Source organism: Poromitra crassiceps (genome assembly GCF_964638095.1).
Source record: "Poromitra crassiceps genome assembly, chromosome: 23".
In the NCBI taxonomy this organism is placed as follows: Eukaryota; Metazoa; Chordata; class Actinopteri; order Beryciformes; family Melamphaidae; genus Poromitra; species Poromitra crassiceps.
In genome coordinates, this window is record NC_139639.1 from 4989894 (window position 1) to 5015219 (window position 25326).

The 25326-nt window shown below is 42.9% G+C and overlaps 2 protein-coding genes across 2 annotated transcripts; one reads left to right on the forward strand and one right to left on the reverse strand.

Moving 5' to 3' along the window:
• Nucleotides 1-12141: 12141 nt before the first annotated feature.
• On the reverse strand, nucleotides 12142-13689 carry LOC310797386 (transcriptional protein SWT1-like; the record flags this gene model as incomplete). Its single annotated transcript, XM_083659755.1, has 1 exon — nucleotides 12142-13689. The coding sequence occupies one exon, from the start codon at nucleotides 13687-13689 to the stop codon at nucleotides 12142-12144; it is 1548 nt and encodes a 515-aa protein (XP_083515881.1).
• Nucleotides 13690-17033: 3344 nt separating this feature from the next.
• LOC310796866 (aquaporin-4-like) lies at nucleotides 17034-21429 on the forward strand (the record flags this gene model as incomplete). Its single annotated transcript, XM_083659100.1, has 4 exons — nucleotides 17034-17447; nucleotides 17549-17713; nucleotides 18203-18283; nucleotides 21166-21429. The coding sequence occupies exons 1-4, from the start codon at nucleotides 17064-17066 to the stop codon at nucleotides 21427-21429; spliced, it is 894 nt and encodes a 297-aa protein (XP_083515226.1). The 5' UTR covers nucleotides 17034-17063.
• Between the last annotated feature and the right edge of the window lie 3897 nt (nucleotides 21430-25326).

Here is a 25326-nt window from a genome sequence, read left to right on the forward strand (position 1 = left end):
TAACACGTAGGAAGGAGCAAACTCCCGGGTCCCCAGCGTCCCGTAACAACAACGCTGACAGGCCAGCGGCCTGTGGCTGAAAATGACAAATCCCAGAAAGCACAGAACTTACAGTGCCTCTCTGCTGGGGCCTGGACAGGTGGTGGTGGTCTGCTCTCCTGCTGGTCTGGTCCAGACTGCCCTGGTGTCTCTCTGCTGGGACCTGGACAGGTGGTCTGCTCTGCTGTCCTGCTGGTCCAGACTGCCCTGGCCCTGGTGCTGGTGTGTTGGGTTGAAGTGGGCTGACCTGAGGTGCTGCCACTCCCTCTTATGCTGAACTCTACAAGAAAGTTAGATATGCCAATATTTGCCAATATATCACCTAATTGAAGCATGAATAAAATGTTATGACACATGGTGGTATTAGCACATGGCTGAACAAGCAAAGTCGACTACGGTATTTCTAGATTTAGACGATAGATTGACATTTTTTAGCCGATAGATAGTTGGTGGTCTACCGCTCTCAAATTCTCCAGCTGTGAACTTTAGCACATGGTGTGATCTGGTGACGTGTGGCAGCTTTGTCAGCAGCCAACACCTACTTCCTTGGAAGCGTTTTGTCAACACTGACCTGCAGCTTCTTCAGAATGCTGCTGTAACGGCTTCCCTCTGGTGACACGTATAGAGATCATATCCTCCCAGTTTTAGTCCGACGCCCAGCGACATGACTGACCCCACGAACCCAACGTGAGATTCTTGGATGGAGCCTTCCTGTCTGCTCCACAGTCAGACTGTGACCAAAGGACACATTCTCCATAACATAAGGGCCCACAAACTGTGGAACAACCTGACCCGAAGAACTTAAAGGAACACTCAATAACTGTCAAACTAGATGAATGACTTCAAAACCGTTTACAGTTTGAGAGTTGAATTGAGTTAATGAGTTATTAATTTGAGTTAGTGTGGACCAGTGATGTCACTGGTCCACACTTTAACACTCAATAACTGTCAAATTAAATGACAGACTTCAAAACAGTTTACAGTTTTCTGATATACTACTGATGTTCTAATGATACAAAGCTGCATGGTTGAAAATGGGTGGAGTGTTCCTTTAAGCAATAGCTAACTCACTTTAAGAATTGCTTCTTAAAATTGCTTCTTCATTTTTATAAACTTGCTTTCTGTATCAATCCTATAGATAGGAAGGCTGAGTGGTTAGCGTGTTTGACTTTGGAATGATACCCAGGTTCGATCCCCCCCCCGTGCTTTTGCAGTGCTCTGCTCTTTTCACTTCTCACTTGCTTCGTAAGATGTTAAACTGCTATAGAAATAAAATGTTTATTCTTCTTCTTCTTTGTCATATGCTGTACATGTTTTAACTGTGCTGCCTTGTCTCTTGGGTGAATGCATGACCAGATCTTACAATTAACGGTCTGTTTTTTTGTCTCCGTGTCAAAGGTCAAGTGCAGTGCTCATCGGCCGACAGTTCCCATTTCCGTCATCTTCTTCGAGAAGAATCAACCTCTTTCAAGTCCCATCTCTCAAGACGAGGCCCCATGTCAGTCAAGCCCCTAGGTTGTGTCGGGGTGCACTTCACTGTGGCGTGTGGAGAACCTGGCATATGGTGCAGCGGCGCTAACAAAGGCAGTAGCGTGCGTGTGTTCAACCAAGCATGGCACTATTGCCCGGCAAGGAAAACATGTTTGTGATCAGAGTCAATCTGTGTTCTTCATATTACGCTGCCTTGGCTCAGTCCCCAGGGTCGCAGCTGGAACTGAACCTATGAGAGCGCTGACAGCGATCTCGTTTGAAGCATATTAACGAATAACTGGGATTATTATTGTTAAAAAATAAGAAGAAAAACAGGATCCCACTGTATTTTTCACTGTAGAGTATATTTCCAGTTTACTTTTATGGTTTCATGTTTGTTTTGTGAGGAACACATGGGCATTGATGTCCATAATATTGAACAGTGACATGATGCTTTTTCGCCAGAGTAGCCATTAGTCTGGATTTGGAACAGCATGTTGAATATGAAGTTAGTTTAGATTTGGAACGGCATGTTGAATATGAAGTTAGTTTGGATTTGGAACAGCATGTTGAATATGAAGTTAGTTTGGATTTGGAACAGCATGTTGAATATGAAGTTAGTTTGGATTTGGAACAGCATGTTGAATATGAAGTTAGTTTAGATTTGGAACGAAATGTTGAATATGAAGTTAGTTTGGATTTGGAACATGTTGAATATGAAGTTAGTTTGGATTTGGAATGGCATGTTGAATAAGTTAGTTTGGATTTGGAACGCCATGTTGAATATGAAGTTAGTTTGGATTTGGAACGCCATGTTGAATATGAAGTTAGTTTGGATTTGGAACGCCATGTTGAATATGAAGTTAGTTTGGATTTGGAACAGCATGTTGAATATGAAGTTAGTTTAGATTTGGAACGAAATGTTGAATATGAAGTTAGTTTGGATTTGGAACATGTTGAATATGAAGTTAGTTTGGATTTGGAATGGCATGTTGAATAAGTTAGTTTGGATTTGGAACGCCATGTTGAATATGAAGTTAGTTTGGATTTGGAACGCCATGTTGAATATGAAGTTAGTTTGGATTTGGAACGCCATGTTGAATATGAAGTTAGTTTGGATTTGGAACGCCATGTTGAATATGAAGTTAGTTTGGATTTGGAACGGTATGTTGAATATGAAGTCAGTTTGGATTTGGAACGAAACGTGAAACGGATTTGAAACGATGAGCTGCTCTTCTTCGTTGTTGCTGTAAAAAAAAAGTTATGGATACATGCCCAACATTTAATGTTGGGCAATGCCCAACATTAAATGTTGGGCATGTATCCATAACTTTTTTTTTGCCAGTGTGTTACAGTATATCACATCGTCAGTAGCAACCAGGGGGGGGGCAGCCTCACAGTCACCAGCCTGGCCGTCACCCTTACCCTTCCTTCGCCACCAGCGTCAGATGCTGCCCGTGTCACTATCAGCAGCTAGCTGGCTAGCATCGTCGGGCCATTCTCTTGATCACTTGCCAAGAATGAGTCTAAAAAGAGAGTAATGCCAAATTAAGACTTGACAACTGAAATAACGCATTCTCCTTAAACAACTCATTTAGCTTGAAAATAAACAACCGAATCTGGGTAGTTCTCTAAATCAAACAGTGCTTATATTCTATCAACAAACATTAATTGACTCCACTGTAAATTAAAGACATGCAAATCTGAAGAATTAAGGCACGCTTTTAATTAGTAAAGAATGGCCGCCCTCCTCTGATGTGTGTGATGCCTGGAGGTACGAATGAAATTGGATGCAGGAAAAGAACTAACGAGGATAGTAACTGTTTTATAACATTTTATGTAGCTAATTAATAGTCAGGTTTCTATGGTATGCAGATTACAATTTCAATATAACATGAGTTTGCCTTGTAGTCATATTTACCATTGTAAATAAAGCCACACTCCACGCATAATTGTCAAGCCAGTGTAAGCTAAATCCCAAGGTGGCACACCGTTTGCTTTGCTATCCACTATGTTGACTTTCTTTCTTTTACTTTGAGTGAGTCTACAAAGCTATTTCTCCACAAAGTCATTGCCCCCCAGGTCAGGTTCCCCATTTGATCTGAAATAGACCCTTGTAACTTGTCAAACATCAGGTTGCCTCCATAAAGTGGACAAGATACCAGAAGCCACCACATTTATTATGAAGGAGATGAAGATCCTCCTCCCATCAACCTTTACAAAGCCTCCCTGGCCAGACTCATTTTGATGCTTCCATCTCATCTTACAATTTTGACTGTAATTGTCCGTTAAGGATAAGACAAAAGTGCAAAGAGATACAAGTTGTCATTAGTCCAGTAAACATGTCACTTGACCTCACACTAATTGCAACAAAACCAAACTCAACTGATTTTGTATCCTCAATATGTCCTCAATGAAGGAAAAAAAGTGTTAAGGAAATGTATGAAGGGAAATTTTTGAAAATGACCCATATGATGCTACCAAAAACGTTTTTTTATTTATTTTTTAACATTTTTATTTATTTATTTATTTATTTTATTTTCTCCTTGAAGCAAAAAACACATACAGGATATAAGTGATGAGATTTATGGCACATAAAAAAAAAAAAAAAAGGCTTCCATAGGCTACCATCATATTTAGGTCATTTTCAAAACTTTCCCTTCATACATTTCCTTAACACTTTTTTTCCTTCATTGAGGACATATTGAGGATACAAAATCAGTTGAGTTTGGTTTTGTTGCAATTAGTGTGAGGTTGACCCACATATTTGCGTAAAATGCCTGGACTACATAGGCTTAAGTGTTAAACCACTGAAGCATATGGACATGTATACACCATGTATACCTTCCTCTTCCTCCTATGTCTTTACATCCAAACTGGGACCCTGGAGAGATGTCTCTGGACAGATGATACATTCTGTCTCATTGCAGTGAAATGTCCATACGTTAGCACGGATCATGTTCAGCATAATATTACATATAGATGGATGACTTTGATCATTGATGTGCAGTTGTTTGCAGTATGCATCCATGATATCCTCAGAGCATTTCTACGCTTGAAATTCTACACCTTAACGTCTACCACTTCTACACCCATCCCAAGGTAAGCAGGCAAAGTATCCAGAGGAAAGGTTAAGCATTACGCAGCCCTCAGTCATGGTGCAAGTCAATCAACCCCATTCAGATGAAAGCCTACCGGGGATTTTGGAGAATTGGATTATTAGCACAAGCACATTGTGTGTGTGTGTTGTGTGTGTGTGTGTGTGTGCCCGCGCATACAGTGGTGTAATGTAACAAAGTATTAATACATTAAGTACAGTACTTCAGTATTTTTTCAGAGTATATGTACTGTACTTGAGTATTTATATTTCTGTCAACTTTCACTTTTACTCCACTGCATTTCCCAAATAAGATTTATACTTTCACTCCACTTCATTTCCCCCAAGCAGCTTAGATACAAAGTAAAATCAGAAGAAATTGCGTAGCCTGCAAGCAATCAGGTTTGGCAAATCAGTGGTCCTAGTTTGCAGGTTACGTTAATCACAATCCACACGCCATTCCAGTTGGTCGCTGTAATGCAACATAACGTTGTTTGCCAACTGCTATAAAACTCAAGAAGAAGAAATGGACTTCCACTCAAGCCCAGGCATGTCTTTTGCTTGCTTGACTTTTAATGAGTGACTTTTATCAAAGTCTTTTTCTGGGAAGATATCTGTACTTTTACTCAAGTATGGCTTTCGAGTACTTTATACACCACTGTCTGTGTGTGTGTGTGTGTGTGTGTGTGTGTGTGTGTGTGTGTGTGTGTGTGTGTGTGTGCGTGTGTGTGCGTGTGTGCATGCATGTGTGTGTGCGTGTGCGTGTGTGTGTGTGTGTGTGTGTTTGCATGTGCATGCCAAGTAGGCTACTTGAAGGGGGGGGAGCAGTTGTTTGTAAGTGCTCCTGCGTGCTGGTTGTACTTTTATCTACTTCATAACCGGACTGAGTAACTGAAGTGGTGCCGGTGCGTCAATGGAAATACACATAGATATGACAGATATGCAAGAAAGGAAGGGCGAAGGAATAAATAAACAAAGAACGAAAATCAGTCCATATATTAATGATTTCTGCCTTAGATCTTGAAATCTGAAATCACCTTCTTCTTCTCTCTCCTTGACAAATTTGGTAGGTGACCTGAAGATTAATCATGTATGTCCTGAAGGAGCATGAAGGGCACATAGGGGCCTTTAGACACTTATTAACTCACACACACACACACACACACACACACACACACACACACACACACACACACACACACACACACACACACACACACTCACACTCTCTCTCACACACACACACACACACACACACACACACACACACACACACACACACACACACACACACACACACACACACACACACACAGCCTCCTAAAACTATTCAACCTTAAGGTAATGTCCTTTCAGGCTGAGGTCATTGAATGTATCATTACGTTTGATAACAAGCAGCATGACTTTACATGGGAGGTCTTTGTGGATCGCTGAACATGTGAGTGCAGCCTATATTGACCATGGAACTGTATTGTATTTCTTTAGTATTATTCAGTTAGTCAAGCATCAACGATCGCCTTGTGCAAAGATCAGGATTATGATTTCAGACTGATCAAATGTGATGTCCTTTAGATGAAAACGACTCAGAAGTTAACCTTTTCTGGGGCATTAGTGTTTGAAAATACTATATGATTATGACAAAATTAAGTGTTTCAATGGTGTGTGTGTGTGTGTGTGTGTGTGTGTGTGTGTGTGTGTGTGTGTGTGTGTGTGTGTGTGTGTGTGTGTGTGCGTGGGCCACTGCCTTGTCATTAATTGCTGTAATGACAACTATGAAAACAGTAATAAGCCGTTGTGTCAGTGTGATTACTGCACACTGCACAGCCATAGCCATGAGTTTAGGGGTCTTTCATGTGGAAAAGATTTGAGAACCACTGCCTTAGTGAGTCATATCAAAAGCTAGTCAAGTTGTTTGTCAAATCAAAAACAGCCTAAACCTGTCAAACATAACTGTAGCGTGTTGCAGTGATGTGTGGCCAAAACTAAAGTATGCTATGCAGACAACAGTTTTTGAAATTGGTTTTGAAAAACTTTAACTCTTCTCAATGTCTCGTCCCGAGTCACGAGGAAGCATAAATTCTGTTTGCTACTTGTTGTGAACGAAAATTCATTATGAAGAGAAGATCAAGGAACTTTTCAGACTGTCCCAGTAGGCTATGTCCTGTAAGCAATGTGTTTATTATTTCAGACTATGTTTATTCTGTATTGTGTACACACAAGTCATCATAAATCAACGCAAATGCTTCAACTTTGACCTCAAACAGCCTCTTCCCACTGATACTGCACATAAACACTGATTCTAGTCCTGTTTTTACAGCATCAGATAGTCAAACCTTATCAGTTCACCACAACCTTGGTGCGCTTTTCACTTTCTACAATGTCCAGACAGAAGTGTTTCTCAATGTCCTCCTCACATTGTGACCACCTTATCCTTTAACCTCCTTATGGAGCAAAAAGGTTCCTTGCAATTATGACTCAAAGATAAAAAGTACGATACTTTCTCTTAAGGCACAATCATACCATAGGAATAACATGCTATTGGTCTGTGATCGGCAAGCTGCACGATCACTGGACAGGCGATCTGTCAATCACCCCCTTTTCTATCATCTATTTTACTCCAGACGGGTGAGTTATATAAAAAACGACCCTCCTACAGTTGTTATGAAAAGATGAAATTAGCTTATAGACCAAAACCATGTTTTGGTCCAGGCTGTAAAGATGTTTAATTACTGTTACAAAGTGGGGCATTTTAACTAACCTGACGCTGCCAGATGGACGGTTTAGCGTCACATTACGTTTCACTAAACCAGTCGATCTGGGAATGCAGTAACCCGACCCGCTGACGGAGGCGGGCACTTTTTCCAAGCTACTTGGCAGGTGATTGGATGACCCATCTGTCCATCACCGCTGGTGCGTGTTAACTTCAACCAATCAGATCGCCATGCCTCTGACGTCACGTTTGCGACCGGAGGAAGGTGCATGTGCCTGATCTCCGTGGTAGTCTATCATTGATTGAGTCCTCACCGTCCTCATCGTCGTAAAGTCGCCTTCGAAGCATGACGTTCGATTATAACAAACTAGTTGTGTGGCTTAGCTTTCCCAAATGTTGAGGGTCGTTTTTTAGAATTTAATACATAGAATTGGGAAGGTTACATTAAATTTCATTCAGACTGCCTGTCACTTCCGCTGCGGCAGCCATGTTGACGAGTGAAAAGAACTACAAAGACCATGTACCCACTACTTGCCCAGACGAGCCAAAGCCCGCCGCTGATTCGTCGAGCCGGCCATGGTTCGGCCAATCATCCTAACTGCCTGTGCATGGCAAGATGGATTACGTCGAGATAATTCTCTTTTGATCTCGCGAGGTTATCCATCTTGCAAGCAAGGTTACATTTTAACAGGAACGATGGGACTTCTGAGTCCTGCCTCAAGTGGCCATTCGAAGAATTACAGCTTAAACAAATACTTGTGCATCTTCAGGGGAAAGGGGGCCCACTGGTATCAACAAGAGAAACTAAGAGATTGCTAAAAATCTGAAAGCACAAGGAGAACAGAAGTTTTGCACACATACATGCTGTTCTGAAGCCATGTATGAAGTCAACATAGTGTTCCTTTATGTCTGGAAGTAGAAGAACGCACAACCACAACCATAACCATAACCATAACCACAACCAGGCACGTGTGGTAAGATCTGGATATTGCAGGAAAACATCCATTACTGAATAGCAATACACAAATTGCAGGCGTGTCGTGGTAAAAACAGAGGTGAGCAAATTCTCCAAGGTGGGTTGTTGATCTGAAAAGACAACGATACTGTATGAAAGTTGGCTCAGCCAATGTGATATGATTATTTTTAATGGGAGAAAAAGTGACATTCTTCAACTTCCAGAGATGTTTGCATAAAAGCACGAATTCTCTGATGTTAGGCATTGATCCTGGAGTTAAGGCTTCAAATGTGTAGTTTTTTTTATGTATTACCATTTTCCACCATTTCCCCATGTTTGGCATTTTGATAAAATTAAAAAAGTAAAATTAAGTATAAGAAAAAAAGTAAAACAGTAAAAACTACAAATGTGATGCCTTAACTCGAATGAATGAATGAATGAATGAATGAATGAAAAAAAATTTATTGGTCACCACCACCACCACCAAGCATACACTTAGGTCATAACCAAAGGTTTGGGGCAGAAGCAAACGCTTATGTGAAGCCCCCCCTTTTCTTACAATTAAAATAAGATCATCATGATCTTATTTTAACAGGATGAATGCTTAAGATCGGATACAGTAATTAACTATTTGATGCAAAAATGGCTGGTTCAAGAGTAACTTTTTTCTTTTGCTGCTTTGGGGCTTTTATGGGCTTTTTATGAGTTTTATAGTGGGAATTTTTGTTAAATTTGACCTTTATGTCTGGAAGTAGAAGAACGCACAACCACAACCATAACCATAACCATAACCACAACCAGGCACGTGTGGTAAGATCTGGATATTGCAGGAAAACATCCATTACTGAATAGCAATACACAAATTGCAGGCGTGTCGTGGTAAAAACAGAGGTGAGCAAATTCTCCAAGGTGGGTTGTTGATCTGAAAAGACAACGATACTGTATGAAAGTTGGCTCAGCCAATGTGATATGATTATTTTTAATGGGAGAAAAAGTGACATTCTTCAACTTCCAGAGATGTTTGCATAAAAGCACGAATTCTCTGATGTTAGGCATTGATCCTGGAGTTAAGGCTTCAAATGTGTAGTTTTTTTTATGTATTACCATTTTCCACCATTTCCCCATGTTTGGCATTTTGATAAAATTAAAAAAGTAAAATTAAGTATAAGAAAAAAAGTAAAACAGTAAAAACTACAAATGTGATGCCTTAACTCGAATGAATGAATGAATGAATGAATGAATGAAAAAAAATTTATTGGTCACCACCACCACCACCAAGCATACACTTAGGTCATAACCAAAGGTTTGGGGCAGAAGCAAACGCTTATGTGAAGCCCCCCCTTTTCTTACAATTAAAATAAGATCATCATGATCTTATTTTAACAGGATGAATGCTTAAGATCGGATACAGTAATTAACTATTTGATGCAAAAATGGCTGGTTCAAGAGTAACTTTTTTCTTTTGCTGCTTTGGGGCTTTTATGGGCTTTTTATGAGTTTTATAGTGGGAATTTTTGTTAAATTTGACACGGCACAAAAATAAAAATGATCAAAATCAATGGTGGTGGGTGGGGGGGTATGAACCAGAGTTGGGGATATTTGGAAAGACTCTCTCTCCCTAGTCTGTCTGAGCTTTTCTATTGAGTTTGTAAGGCTAAGAAGGCCCGTCCTTATCTCTCTCACCAGATAAGGAAGGTCAGATGATAAAATACACTGAGAGCCCTTGGAATGAAATTGTATTCCTCCTACGTGCAACAAGGGCAATGATCCACGTTTCATGTGATTTGAGTTGCTATTGATAGAAAAGATATGCACGGCAGATATGGGACAGGGCTTGCTATCTGTTGTGTTGATTGATTTGGTTATGATTTAATACGGTGGCCAGTTGGTTCTATCTACATGGACATATATTACCGATCATTACTGTAATTTTAATCCATTTAATGTGTCAGTCAGAATGATACAGGTGAAATTTCTGATTATATTTACCAGCTGCGACAGCAGGGCTGGTATTGTTCTCACCCTGCGTGTTTGTGTGTGTGCGAGTGCGTGTGTGTGCGTGTGTGTGTGTGTGTGTGTGTGTGTGTGTGATCATGGCAAAATGAGGTCCTGGAGACACGTTTGTGGCGAGAACTGCTACAGCTATACAGAGTAGCGTACTTTGCCAGGTATGTACAGTATGTCTGTCTGTCTACCTGTGGACAGATTCACCAATAATGTTTTCATATTCATATCATCATCATTAAAAAATAGGGAGCTTTTTAGGACTGTTTGAGGTGTTGATTCGCTATATCATGCTCACCTTGGTCAGCAGGACACTTGGATATAGTAACTCTTCTTTACTTGAATTGTTCTCACAGCACAACAGCACAGTATTGCAACCAAGGTTTAGATGTCGAGAATGTTGTGGTCTACAATTAATTAGGAACAGACCAAAAATAGATTAATAAAAAGGCAACCAATGTATAATAATATATTCCCATTGCATTAGTTAAATTCTTTAGGCTATCTCTACATAACACCACTGCCAATACTGCACATAAACAAGGCTGATACTCTACTATACTCTCTATACTAACAATAGCATATTCAACAACTTCCACATTCTCATAATTAACTAACAAATGAAATCGAATATGTAAACACTAACAGACGTCCAACATATCACCGTAATACTGTATAAGGTTAACATCATTAGGAGATAGAAACAATGAAATAGAGGATACTAGCTTAACCACATTTAGCTATAAGCTAGCACCATTAGCACCACTAGGAAGCTAATATCTGCTAGCTAAATAGCCAACACAAAGGGTACCAAACGGCTCATTCCATCTCCGACGGTAACAATTACTTACAGTTCGTCAAAGATGGACACAACTATCTCACACACCACTCGGATGTGGCAGGTTTCGGTTTGCATAATTATGACCAGTCTCTCTTGGCTTTTTGTCTCTAATAATTAACTGTGCAGGTGCGCAGTATCAAATAACTTTATCTTCTTCTTCTTTTTTTATGGATTTGATTGGCGGTTGGCAACCAACTTAGAGGAGCATTACCGCCACCTACTGAATTCTAGTAGTTTTGCAATGCATTTATTTACAGTGAACGGAAAATAACAGTTTCCACCCAAAATGCTCCCATTCATAATTATTGTCCATACTAACACTCAGACGCAATTGTCTGAGTTTGCGCAAATGCGTCCCTCAGTATTTTATCTATATCTGTTCCCGATACATCCACCACATCCAGAAACCTCTTTGCAGCGTCCACCACCATTTCAGTCCTCTCAGTCTTCCGAGTTATACTAGCAGCACAATTCAACACCATAGCAATAAAGGCCAGGAATCGCTTCTTATCCATAGGTGCGCAGTATCGCCACAAGGGGGCACCACTATACTAACCAACAGCCTTTCTAACATAGCTGCCGCCCAATTTGGGGTGCAAATTGGTTCCATGGAAAGGCTGAATAGGAAGCAGGATTGGGGTTACTTGTTACCTCTTCATCTTTCTCCTGGACCTCTGGGAGGATGATCAACCAGACTATTATCCTCACTTCTACAGTTCTGATGTGGCCGTCGGCACCATGCAGATAACACTCCGGTCACCTTCCCGATCTGCCACAATGCCCTGGGGAGCTGTGGGTCCATAGAACAACGGTTCCTGCTTTGATGTCTTCTACTGGTCTTTGCCACTTGCTCCGGGTTTGAAGGCCAGGTACATAGTATCTGACAAAAGCAGACCAGAACAGATCTACTAGTATCTGTGAGTGCCTCCAGTCCACCTTCAACATCCTAAAATTTCTGCTTCAGGATAAACATGCTGGGGTCGGGGCCACCCCATAAGTAGGTAGTTTGAGGTCACTGGTTCAGATTAGATGTATCCCAGGGGTTTTGCATTCAGGATGTGCTGACCCATGGCCTCAAGACAGCGCTCCAGGGCCTCTTTGAGGTCCATCAACTGGGTCCCCCCTATCTTCAGCCTCTCCCTGTATTCTTGCTGGGAGAAACAATTAAGTAAGTCTTTGGCTGTGAATCTGGATTGCATAGGAATGATCTCACTGGAGTGGATGAAGCTGAGGAAGGCCTGGGTCTCCTCTAAACCGCTCTCTGAGGACAGGAACCTGCTGAAAGCTTGGAGTAGCTGTGAGATCACGGAGGACAGTTTGTGCAAACAGGACAAGGCCTCCTGTGGCAGCGCAGGACCTCCCGCTGGTTGAGTGCTCTGCATGGCGTGGGCGTCAAAGTGCAGATCTTTGAACACAGCCAAGCTTGTCTGATACATGTTGGCCCAGATGTTCTCAAACAGAGTCCACACTTCCTGGTGTGAGACCAGAGTGGCCGTGGCTTGTCTCTCGTTGTCAGGAGCCTCCTCCCCCTGAGTTGGGAGCCTGATGTTGTGCAACACAGAGAGAGCAGCGCGAGCATGGATTGACCTCTTCCCAAATTCTTCCATCAGCTCTTTAGCTTTGTGGAAAGCCACTAATGTCGTGCTCCACTCCACGGTTTTACCTGAGGTGAAAAAGTCAATCAGATTTAAAACAGCGTGCAGCTTCTGATGTGGGACAATGTACCCAAAGACAGCAATCCAGTGCTTTTTCAAACACTGCAGGATATCTTGTAGAGTCCATGGTGGTTTCAGAAAAACGATCTCTAGCCAGAGGTCTTCGTAAATGGCCTTCATCTCCACCTCTAGGACCTTAGACAGCGCCACCCTCAGGCAAGCCTCCAGTTCTGAAACACATCTGCTGAGCTCCCGTTTCTCCATTGGTCCTAGAAAAAGGTCACTTCTTCTCCTCATGGGCATTGGGACCTGCGGGTTGGGCTGAGGCAGCATGGGTGTCTCCATGCACTGTGGGGGATGAAGACCATGTCTGGACCTCTCAACCTTCTCCACGAGGTCATCTTTACTGAGGGCCTTGACCCCACTCAGGTGGGCCTTACTGCATAGGTTCTTATCATTAGTGCATAGGATGAGAGCGCACTCTGGGTATAGTCTCTGGTACTGCAGGCAGCACTGCAACACTCGGTCATCATTATTCTCGGTAGTCAGACCATAGCTGCTTTGCGCGTCCTGCTGCATCGACTGCCCCCAGAGCCGTGGCTCCTGGCTCTTCAGAGAGTTGTGAATGTACATGATGGAGGGAGCAGGAGAGGCCTGGTGGAAATCTGACGGTCTCTTCCTCATCTTCAAGGAATCGAGCTCCTGAAGCACCACCCAGGGGATCAGGACAACAGGGAATCCCAGGGCTCCAAGGCCAAGAGATTGGATCTTCTTCACATAATCCAGGTGACTAAGGAGGATGTTGGTGTCCAAAACCAGGAGTAAATTTAGCTGAGGAAGCTGTTTACCAACTGTGTCTGTGGCTCCCTGTTCTGGTGGTCCTGTCTCCATACAGGTTAGTTCTGCATAGCTCTGCATTACATCCTTGTCTCAGAATGAGTAAGGTGAACGAACCCCTTCGACCATAAAGCTTACCTATTAGCTGGTCATGTTGATACTAGTATTCATTCAAAGTCAGTATAACAATTTGATCATGTGGTCAGTTATGATGTCGTCGTCGTCATCATCATCGTCGAGTGGTGACCAGTAGTGACTGATCATGTCATACCCACACTGACTGATGATGTCATACCCACTATTGATGTCAACAGTGGAGGGATAAATCCAGAGGTAGGCGGTAATGCAACATAAAGGTTGCCAACTGCCATAAAACACCACAGAAGAAGACTGAATTATGATTCTTCTTCTTTTGTGGTGTTTTATGGCAGTTGGCATTCTTTATCTTGCATCACCGCCTCCTTCTGGATTTATCCATCCACTATTTCCCTACATTCTGTCCGTGTCACTCCCTCTCCTCGCTCCAATCGTGTATGATGTCATAGACATTGTGATCCTAAGTGATGTCATAGACTGAATTGGTATAATGAATCATCACCGATGTCATAAGAAGTTAGATGTCAGTGATGATGTCATCAGTGATGTTACTCAAGCAAATGTGATGTCATCAGTGAGAGATGTCATCAATCTTGACATTGTGACATCATCAAAGCACAATTGCTCAAATAGCATGCTCAGCCCGAGTGACATCAGATGATGTTATAAAATCAATGCACTGGTCACACTTGATATTGTGACATCACCAGCGGCGCACAATTGCTTAGACTGATAAGGGCATGCACACGCGTGTGTGTGTGTGTGTGTGTGTGTGTGTGTGTGTGTGTGTGTGTGTGTGTGTGTGTGTGTGTTGAGCAAACAGTTGAGCGCTTGCTCCAGATAAAAAAATATATATTGGAATTATCGGCTTTCCTACCAGAGTAAGTAGCTTGGTTTATGGTTTTATGACACATTCTCTAAGCTTGATAACTTGGATGATTCCACCAATAGTTAAACCATGAGCCTTGATGTTAATCCTCTGAGTTAATCCCACCTGTTACACAATGTCAGCAATAAGGTGACTTCTGCAGCCTTCAGATGGACACAAGTCAAGTCACACATATGGGCTTCATATGTGTCTTAATCCCTTGTCTGCCATAAAATGGCTTAAGTTCCCTTAAATTTTAAGGAAAGCAAAATTGTAAGACATTTTAAGATTACTAACGTTTTTTCCATCAGGGGAATTTCAATGTGCAGTAGGGGAGCCTGGGGACGGTTGCAAAACTTTTTTGCACTAATTATCAGGAAAAATTACGAGGATGAGGTTTTTGAAAAATAGCTGACTTGGAAAATAAAAGGTTCCTGAAAATGCATAGTCATTTTGAATTGACGTCAAATGCAACGCCAATCTCCGTTGTCACAATAAGCTGACAAATAAGGTCAAGGTAAGGTCAAAGTGGCACCGCCAAGCCAGAACAGTCAAGACAGATGTGATGCAATCAGGAAGTCTTTACTCTCAGTTAGGCCTACTCAGAGACTATTTGGAATAGACCAACCAAATTTATATACATTAACCGTATTGTCTGGTAATACCATTTAAAGATGAATACATACAGTATATGACGTGTCAAAAGAAGTCAGATGTTGCAATCGACCCAAACCCTGCGGACAGCTGCAACATGAGTCAGGGACGGTTGCAACATATAAGAATACATACAATTTCACTATTAGTGAAATTTTATGTATTCTTATATGTTGCAATTGAAGTAACTTTTGCTTTTTGTCTCAATGAGCATAGTATTCTGAAAATATGTATTGTTTTACAATAATAATATTATAGTATTATTTATTTATACAATAGTATGAATTAATTATTTAGGAATATTTATCAAATAATAGATAGGGGGGGGGCATATCTTGTGCCCAGTGCAAGTGCAGGGGCAAGCATTATCTTTGCTAGTTTCTACTAAAATATATATATATTTTCTTTTAATTACATCAAAGGGCGTGTTTCAGCGACCCAGTGGAAGATAATGCAAATGTGTGGTACTTAATCTGAAAAGTTTGGGAACCCCTGCTCTAGCTATAGCATATTCTGGAGAAATAAGACTTGTTGCAACCGTCTCTAATTTTGAATCATCATTGAATTGATAATTATTTACTTGCAAAATGTAATGCTTAGGACAGCCTTCTGAATAACGGTCATGCATATTGTGGTTTTGCTGATTGACGACGAGTAGCACAGAAGATGCTGATGCTGATCATTGAGTTATGATGCTGATTGATATGTCGCGCTTTTCTGTGAGCTCCTCCCACCGAGGCGAGCTCCTTAATTCCCGTGAGGCGATGGAGTAACTTGATAAAGCTGCTGGATGCGATCCCGAGGCACAATGTGTTGCTGCTGCTCATATTCATCCGACAGACCCGCTCTTGCGCTCAGTCAGCCTGCTGCTACTACTGCTTCTCGCCTGTAAGTACTGCAACTTTTCTGTGTTGATGAAAGGAGAGATGTCTGCTTGTGCAACTATAAAAGTAACTCATCTGGACTCATGAATGGGGACAAATCACATAACATGAGGGCTGAGAGTGGGGGAGCATGTTGTTGTTGCGTTTGGTAAGTTACAAACCTGCAGGGGAACAAAAGTTAGCACTATCCTCTAACTGCCCTGTAGATTTGTTGTGCAAAATGCAATATTAAATCATTTATGTTCAGATGTTTTAATTGATGTCAATCCTATTTGTGCATTGTCTTTGACATTAGATTATAATGGTGCTCAATTATTATTATTATCATTATCATTATCATTATCATTATTATTATTATTATTATTATTATTATTAGTATTATTATTATTATTATTATTATTATTATATAATAGAATATATAACATAATATAATATCATATAATAATACCATATCATATCATATCATATTATATCATATATCATATCATATTATTATTGTTATTATTATTATTATTATTATATTATATTATATTATATTACATTACATTATATATTATATTATATTATATTATATTATATTATTATATTATATTATATTATATTATATTATTATTATTGTTGTTGTTGTTGTTATTATGTCATAATTTTGGGCAAAATCCACTGAGTGACAATCATTGAATGCAGTATGTGTATGCTTTGACTACGAGAGCAACATTAGCCTACATGTATATGCACCATGTTTAAAGAATGCTCGGTGTTGCACTTGGTGGAAAGTCACTGGCTGAAATCCCCGGTGGAGTTACAATGTTGTGCCTAGAGGCAGCTGTCCTGATAGGGTTCAGACATTTCCAGACACATGCACTCACCACGAATACATAACTAGGCTAATCATTTTTCGCTCATTATGCTTTTTCGCCAGGAGGTGCCTGTCCTTGTGTAACTGTCGGAGCACAATGGCGGCGTTTAAAGGGATCTGGACCAAGGACTTCTGGAGGGCTGTGTCTGGAGAGTACCTGGCCACTCTCATCTTTGTCCTGCTCAGCCTGGGATCCACCATCAACTGGTCGGTGGGGGAGGCGACGCCCCAGCCCGCCGACCTGGTCCTCATCTCCCTGTGCTTCGGCCTGAGCATCGCCACCATGGTGCAGTGTTTCGGCCACATCAGCGGCGGACACATAAACCCGGCAGTCACGGCGGCCATGGTCGTAACTGGGAAACTGAGCCTGGCCAAGGCCGTCTTCTACGTGGTGGCTCAGTGCCTGGGGGCCATCACAGGGGCTGGGATCCTCTACCTAGTCACACCTGCTGCTGTCAGAGGGGCGCTTGGTGTGACCGCAGTAAGGACCTATATAACATAACCTTATGAATTTGTGGTTAAAACTTGAATGCATGTCATATTGTATAATTATGTAAATCACTGCTTTGTTCTGTTTCCAAGGTGAACTCTAAGCTCTCTGTGGGACACGCCCTTGTAGTGGAGCTCCTCATCACGTTTGAGTTGGTCTTCACGGTCTTCGCCACCTGTGATCCCAAGCGCGCCGACCTCAATGGCTCTGCTGGCCTGGCCATCGGCTTCGCTGTAGCCATCGGTCACCTGTTTGCAGTGAGTATCTGAAATCTGTAGCATTCTCAACACATCACAAATAATTTGCAAAAGCAGACTTTATGAATACAAGCTTGTTAATCATGCACTGAAAAACATGTGTGCATCTTGAACAGGGGCAGGTGCATCAAAGCATCTCTTCTTCGGTGTGTGTGATATTGTGCTCGTGTCGCTGATTCACACCCACGTGGTGCACATCTTTATTGGAGACTGCCATTGCATAGCAACCGATCTCTGGGGGACTCCCTGAATCCTGCAGAGCAAATAGATGCACAGGGAAATGGATGCTAGCTCGCTTACATGCTCATCTGATTTCACCTGGGCTCTATGTAGCTATCTATGCATGCACATTTCCTGTATTTATTCTGTAGGATTTATTCTGTAAACTAAAGGACGACAGCATCATAGCTCAAATAAATCTCTCGTGTTAATTAACGATTTGGACTGACAGTGTCGTTAATAAAAACCAAATGCTATTCTGTCTTCTAGATCCCTTACACAGGAGCCAGCATGAACCCCGCCCGCTCCTTTGGGCCTGCAATGGTCACACTTAACTTCAAGGACCACTGGGTAAGAATAAGGCTCTCTTACACTCTGACAGTTTACAAAACTATATTAACCATTTAATCATCATCATCATCATCATCATCATCATCACTTTATTTGTATACCTCTTTTCAATACAAGTAACAACGTGTTTCACAACAGTGGATGAAAAAACAATCATGTAAAACAGTCAATAGAAAAGAACACACAAGCAATCAGTAGGGGCCCTTACAGTGAAGGCCCTGTCTCCTTTACTTTTCAGCCTAGTCGACAGAGTGGAGGGGCCCTTACAGTGAAGGCCCTGTCTCCTTTAGTTTTCAGCCTAGGCCGTGGAATGGCTAGCAACGCCCTACCAGAGGATCTCAGGCTGCATCCTGGCTCTTAGGGGCAAAATTTGTTAAATGTCTTATTATGTTTTGAGTCAGTTTGCTCGGTCATACACCCTTCCTGTATAAATAACTGACACAGCAGTAACACTTTTAAATTAATTTTAGATTTTATGGCATTTGATGACACTAATTATCAGGAAAAATGACGAGGACGAGGTTTTCGAAAAATAGCTGACTTGGTAAATAAAAGGTTCCTGAAAATGCATAGAGTCATCTTGAATTAACGTCAAATGCAACGCCAATCTGTGTGGTCACAATAAGCTGACAAATCAGTGTTTGTTATGTTGTGCAGTTAGCTACTGATAATGTCCAGCCTACTGTAGGCTAGTAGGCTAGTATTATAGCCATGCTGAAAAAGCTGGTAAGGTCAAAGTGGCACCGCCAAGCCAGAACAGTCAAGAAGACAGATGTGATGCAATCAGGAAGTCTTTACCTCCGTTCACTCGAGGACACGAGCACTCCAAACACAAAGAGAGAGAGAGATATGCTGCGAATGCTCATTTAAAAAACGTCACATAACTTTACTTAACGTAAAGCTCTTGAATTTATGACTTCATCAAGCAGGAGAAGTACCACAGTATCACCGATTTACAGCGTACCACCCGGTAAATAATGAAATGTCAGTTGGGTGGTGTATAATATACTGTAGGTACGTTGACACTGAAGTTTTGCAGTTTTGCATCCAGGCAATTATATTCACCGAGCTATTTACAGACAGCGTGGTGTCATGTGTGTGTGTGTGTGTGTGTGTGTGTGTGTGTGTGTGTGTGTGTGTGTGTGTGTGTGTGTGTGTGTGTGTGTGTGTGTGTGTGTTTGTGTGTGTGTGTGTGTGTGTGTGTGTGTGTGTGTGTGTGTGTGTTCGCGCGTGCGTGTGCGTGTGTGTGTGTGTGTTCGCGCGAGTGCATGTGTGTGTGCGTGTGTGTGTGTGTGTGTGTGTGGGGGGCACTGTCACTGGTAGTGTCACTGCATGGTATCATATTCAGATGTGCCTTCTCTTGGTGCCAAATGCTTGACGCAGCAGACTGGCTACCTGGCTTCCCTCTGAGTTGCTATTAATGACGATTGGCCCTCTCTCTCTTCCCAGCCAGTCATCTAACAGAGCAGGACAGTCCTGCGTCAGTGCTGCATTACGTTGGCAGGCAGCAATAAAACAGCTCCCATGGGCACAGATCATCCAATATTAAAGGGATAGTTCTGATTTTTTGGACCCTAGCCCTATTTGCTACTTTCTTTTTCTTTCTTTCTTTGTTTATTTGAATAGGGACAGGATAGTGTTCACAACATAAAGTGTCAATAAACCTATGTGTTGTACCAAAGCATGTATAGCCGCCCAGGGCTAGTTTGCAATGCCAGTCCCTAGATGTAACCAAACATTCCTGTAAAATAAAAAATAATAATACACAAAAATACAGCAAAATACAATGAAAAGACACATAGCAAAGATCAGATACTAAAAGTTAAATTCAGGTCAAATGTCAATGCAGTAACAATTCAAATATCACAGTTAAGACCGTTCAAATTAGATCACTTAGCAATGATGATGATGTTGAATGGTAGATTCCTTGCTCAGCACAATCCATGATGGTCCTCATAGCAGCTCCAGATAGTTAGCCACAAACCAATACAAGGTCAATGGGTTCATACTCCTGTCTGTGCAAGCTGACTGAGGCTCACTGAGATGTACTTGTGTGCACTGTGTGTGTGTGTGTGTGTGTGTGTGTGTGTGTGTGTGTGTGTGTGTGTGTGTGTGTGTGTGTGTGTGTGTGTGTGTGTGTGTGTGTGTGTGTGTGTGTGTGTGTGTGTTCAGGGGTGGACTGGGATCATAATTCAGGCCGGGCATTGGATACCAAGCAGGCCAGGCCGATACGGGCCGACGGGCATGCCGGCGTCTGAAGGGGTCAGTCGAAAAATTTGGGGCGTTTGAAGCTCAATTTGGGCCGTTTGAAGCCCAATTTGGGCCGTTTGAAGCCAGATTTGGGTCGTTTAAAGCCCGATTTGGGCCATTTGAAGCCCAATTTGGGCCAAGTCCAATTTTACAATGAGATGCACCCACTTTAAACCTGAATAAAGTAATAAAACCACTAGTAAACCAGTAGGCGGCGCCTGGCCTGCTGTTCAGTGAGCAGGCCAGGCCAGGCCAGGCCACCGGGCATTTGCCCAACGTGCCCGATTATGCAGTCCGCCACTGTGTGTGTGTGTGTGTGTGTGTGTGTGTGTGTGTGTGTGTGTGTGTGTGTGCACACTGTGTGGAGGACATCTTGTGCACACTGTGTGGAGGACATTTCAGTGAACCTCTCAGTCAGCTTGCACAGATACTGTAGGAGCGTGACCCCGTTGACCTTGTATTGGTTTGTGGCTAACTATCTGGAGCTAGCGTGAGGAACAGCATGGATGTGAAGAGAAAGGAATCTACCAATCAACACCATCATTGTTGGTAAGTAGCAAATAGGGCTACGGTTCCAAAAAAATCTGAACTACACCTTTAACAAGTGCAATTGTCTCGTCTTTTCACGGTAGGTGTACTGGGTGGGACCCATTCTGGGAGGCGTCCTAGCCGCCGGTCTGTACGAGTACCTGTACTGCCCCGACCCGGAGGCCAAGCACGGGCTGAACCGGGTCTTCCGGAAAGACTCGTCGGGGAAGTACAAGGAGGCCGCTTATCGGGAAGAGGCGGAGGACGTGCCAATCAAGTCGGGCGCCATCCAAGCCATCGATCTGGAGAAAGCGGAGAAGAAAGACCCGTTCCGGGACTCGGCGGGGGAAGTGCTGTCCTCTGTATGACTATCCCACGCGCTGGAGAAGGAGACCAATCTGTAAGGGCAGGCTGAGCGCTGAACTTTCAGAACATCCAGCCTTGAGCCTGTCCCTCTCCAAAGACCTGCCCGTCCGTGTCTGCAGTCAGCAGTGTGTTACGTTAGGGTTGAACCATTGTCCGTGTTGTGAATGACGCTATTGACACTCAATCCCACTGTTCAGAGTATCCACAAACTATCGATCGTCTCTCTAATCCTATTGCTCGGTCCCAGCATGGTTTAACAGCTGCGTTGACAGGCGGCAGACACCAGGAGGCAGGCACGCTGCAGAATGACAACCAGCTCTACAATGTGTCAGGGAAATATGTGTAGGGTCAACCAATTATGTAGGGTCATCACGCTGAATTTGAAGAAATGGGGAAGAAATTGAAATTGCCTTGTTATTTTTGGATTAGCGTCACTTTTGGTCCATGTACTGCATAAGTAATAACAAGAGAGATTTTTTCCCCTGTGATCATTAATCACATTATAGGTCTCATGCAATGTAGCACTTGTTAGCGAGCGCTAACAGTTGTACCACAGTGCTCTCCGTTCTCAGTGCACCAGTCAGGGAAATAAATATCTTTGTGAAAGTCTATCTTGGCTTCTTGATGTCTATGATGTCTGTTATTACCCAGTGATCTTTTATTGTGATATTTTCCTGTTTTTAGATGTCCTTTTCTAAAGGCAGATTTGGTTCTTGTAACGCATTTCTTATTGCATTTTATGAGTGACTTTATTTTCATAATGAAGCATTTATTTATCTCTTGATGAAATAGTTGATATGTCCTGTACATGACTTTGTATCCAGATGTTACTCTTCTCCATTTCTGTAAGGATTTGAAGTTGTTAAAATAAACTATTTTTTCATTTCCAAATAACTAAAGATACTTTATTGGTGTTTATCAATGAATATGTTCAGACTGGATAGCTACACAAAACTACTGTATCTTCCACAAATACACAACAGGCTAGTGTGCATTAAAGGGACACTTCACCGAACAATTTGCACAAGATCTCACATATATCTGAAAACTGTAAACAGTTTTGCAGGCATTCATTTTGTTTCACAGTTATTGAGAGTTGATTTGAGTTCAGTCGATGCCAGTGATGTCATAAGGCACTGAATCATTTGGGTTGTATGAATTATAAGTCTTCCAATGACATCATCATCATCAACTTTACTCAAATAAACTCTCAAGAACTGTCAAATTAAATGAATGTCTGCAAAACTGTTTACAGTTTACGTGAGATCATGTACAAAATAAATGATTATTATTATATATATATTTTTTTTTTAATGAAGTGTCCCTTTAAGGCTTCCTGCTTGTTTGGTCACTTCTCTGTGCTAGTGGAAGCTCAGCAGTGGGAAGACAAAGGCTGGGATCAGTGATGGATAGTCTCATCTACCTTTAGATGGTGTCTCCATGGCCAGATAAGTGTCCATGATGTGTGTTCCCACTGAGTTAAGTCTAGAATAGCTTCATGTCATTTCGTTCCATCAGTGGAGAGCTGAGGAAAATGGTGCTTTGTCATCATATGAAATCGAGGTGATCTGTTATATCTACACTTTATTTCCTTTGCCAAGAGATCAGCTACAATTCCATATCCTGTCTGTCATGTGGAGGAAATGATCGACTCTACTGGTCCTGCCACCATTAATTGAAGGCATCTATATGGTTGAACTATATCATGTGTGCAGGGCTACAAAGCCAGTCTACTTCAGACATGAAATCAAAATGATTTTTTTTACTCCTACACACCACCGCCTTCTTTCTCCCCCAACCCAGTGCAGGCTGCTGTATGTGTGGCAACAGCATCACCTACTGGCCACAGTGTCAAGTGCTTCCTGTATAATAACTCCTGTTTCTATTTCTCCAGGGGAGGGCAGCCACGAGCCTTGGATGTAGGGGTTACACTGTAGACGTGGGAAGACACCAGTCAGTTGTATTCATAAGTCTGAGGTCTGAGGCACTTGATTTGCATTTTGGATGCGAGACTTGATCGTAGTTTATGAGTTTGTTTTAAAAGTCGTCCAATTTAAAATGTTGTAAACTTTCCTATCGTTGGGAGTGAAGCACATCAGGGTCGTGGCTGCTGATCCCATCGCAAGACGCTCTCTAGTTTCTAATCTAATCAAAGTGTCTCTATACAAACAGAAGATAGATTGCAGTCCAATTTTTCTTTTCTGCATCACGAAGTTGCTGACAGTTTAGCCGCATTTAAAATTGCCGTATGAGTTTGTTGAGGTGTTAATGAATGCTGCTCTTCCAGGCCTGCCAGTGTTGACATTGAACAGCAGTGGATCCCCGATCAGTATCCTTCACCTGCGCGGCCATGCTGGCCTGCATCCCTTAAGGCGTCAGCAGCACTCTCTCAGCCTCCCTTCATCATCTTTACAGCCCAAATACATGAGTAGATACATCTGATGTTCTTTAAATCTACTGTTTCCTCTTGGGACAGACAGTGGGGACAAACAGTGGGAGATACAGTGGGGCAGACAGTGGGGACAGACAGTGGGGAGAGACAGTGTGGAGAGACAGTGGACAGAAAGTGGGGAGAGACAGTGGGAGACACAGTGGGACAGACAGTGGGGACAGACAGTGGGAGACACAGTGGGACAGACATTGGGCACAGACAGTGGGGACAGATAGTGGGGACAGACAGTGGGACAGACATTGGGGACAGACAGTGGGAGACACAGTGGGGACAGACAATGGGAGAGACAGTGGGGACAGATAGTGGGGACAGACAATGGGAGAGACAGTGGGACAGACATTCGGCACAGACAGTGTGGACAGACAGTGGGGACAGACAGTGGGACAGACATTGGGGACAGACAGGGGCAGACACAGTGGGACAGACAGTGGGAGACACAGTGGGACAGACAGTGGGGACAGGCAGTGGGAGACACAGTGGGACAGACAGTGGGGACAGACAGTGGGAGACACAGTGGGACAGACAGTGGGGACAGACAGTGGGGACAGACAGTGGGAGACACAGTGGGACAGACAGTGGGGACAGGCAGTGGGAGACACAGTGGGACAGACAGTGGGGACAGACAGTGGGAGACACAGTGGGAGACACAGTGGGGACAGACAGTGGGACAGGCAGTGGGGACAGACAGTGGGACCGACAGTGGGGACAGACAGTGGGAGACACAGTGGGACAGACAGTGGGGACAGACAGTGGGACAGACAGTGGGACAGACAGTGGGAGACACAGTGGGGACAGACAGTGGGGACAGACAGTGGGAGACACAGTGGGGACAGACAGTGGGGACAGGCAGTGGGACAGACAGTGGGGACAGACAGTGGGAGACACAGTGGGGACAGACAGTGGGAGACACAGTGGGGACAGACAGTGGGGACAGACAGTGGGACAGACAGTGGGGACAGACAGTGGGGACAGACAGTGGGAGACACAGTGGGGACAGACAGTGGGGACAGACAGTGGGACAGACAGTGGGGACAGACAGTGGGAGACACAGTGGGACAGACAGTGGGGACAGACAGTGGGGACAGACAGTGGGGAATGAGCACTGAGTTTTGATTATAGACTGGGGGCTCATGTGAGGATTAAATGGATGGAGGAAGTTTAAAGACAGGAGAGGAGAGCTGATTGGATTCTGGCTTCGTTACCAGTTTCATATTGATGCGGAAAAAAGTAAAAAGCTAGAAAATATTAAGACCATTAAAATGAATGTGGGTCAGGGTCATAAAGTGTGTGTGTGTGTGTGGGCCTACTTCCGGCCCTCTTGCCCAAACCCATCTTCTAACTGATGTGGACTACACGCCTGTAAAGTTTCATGACTGCTCATCTTGCACGGTTGTGATGCCGTCTCATTGACAAAATGTGGGCCAAGGGCATGAGGTTGGGTGGGGCG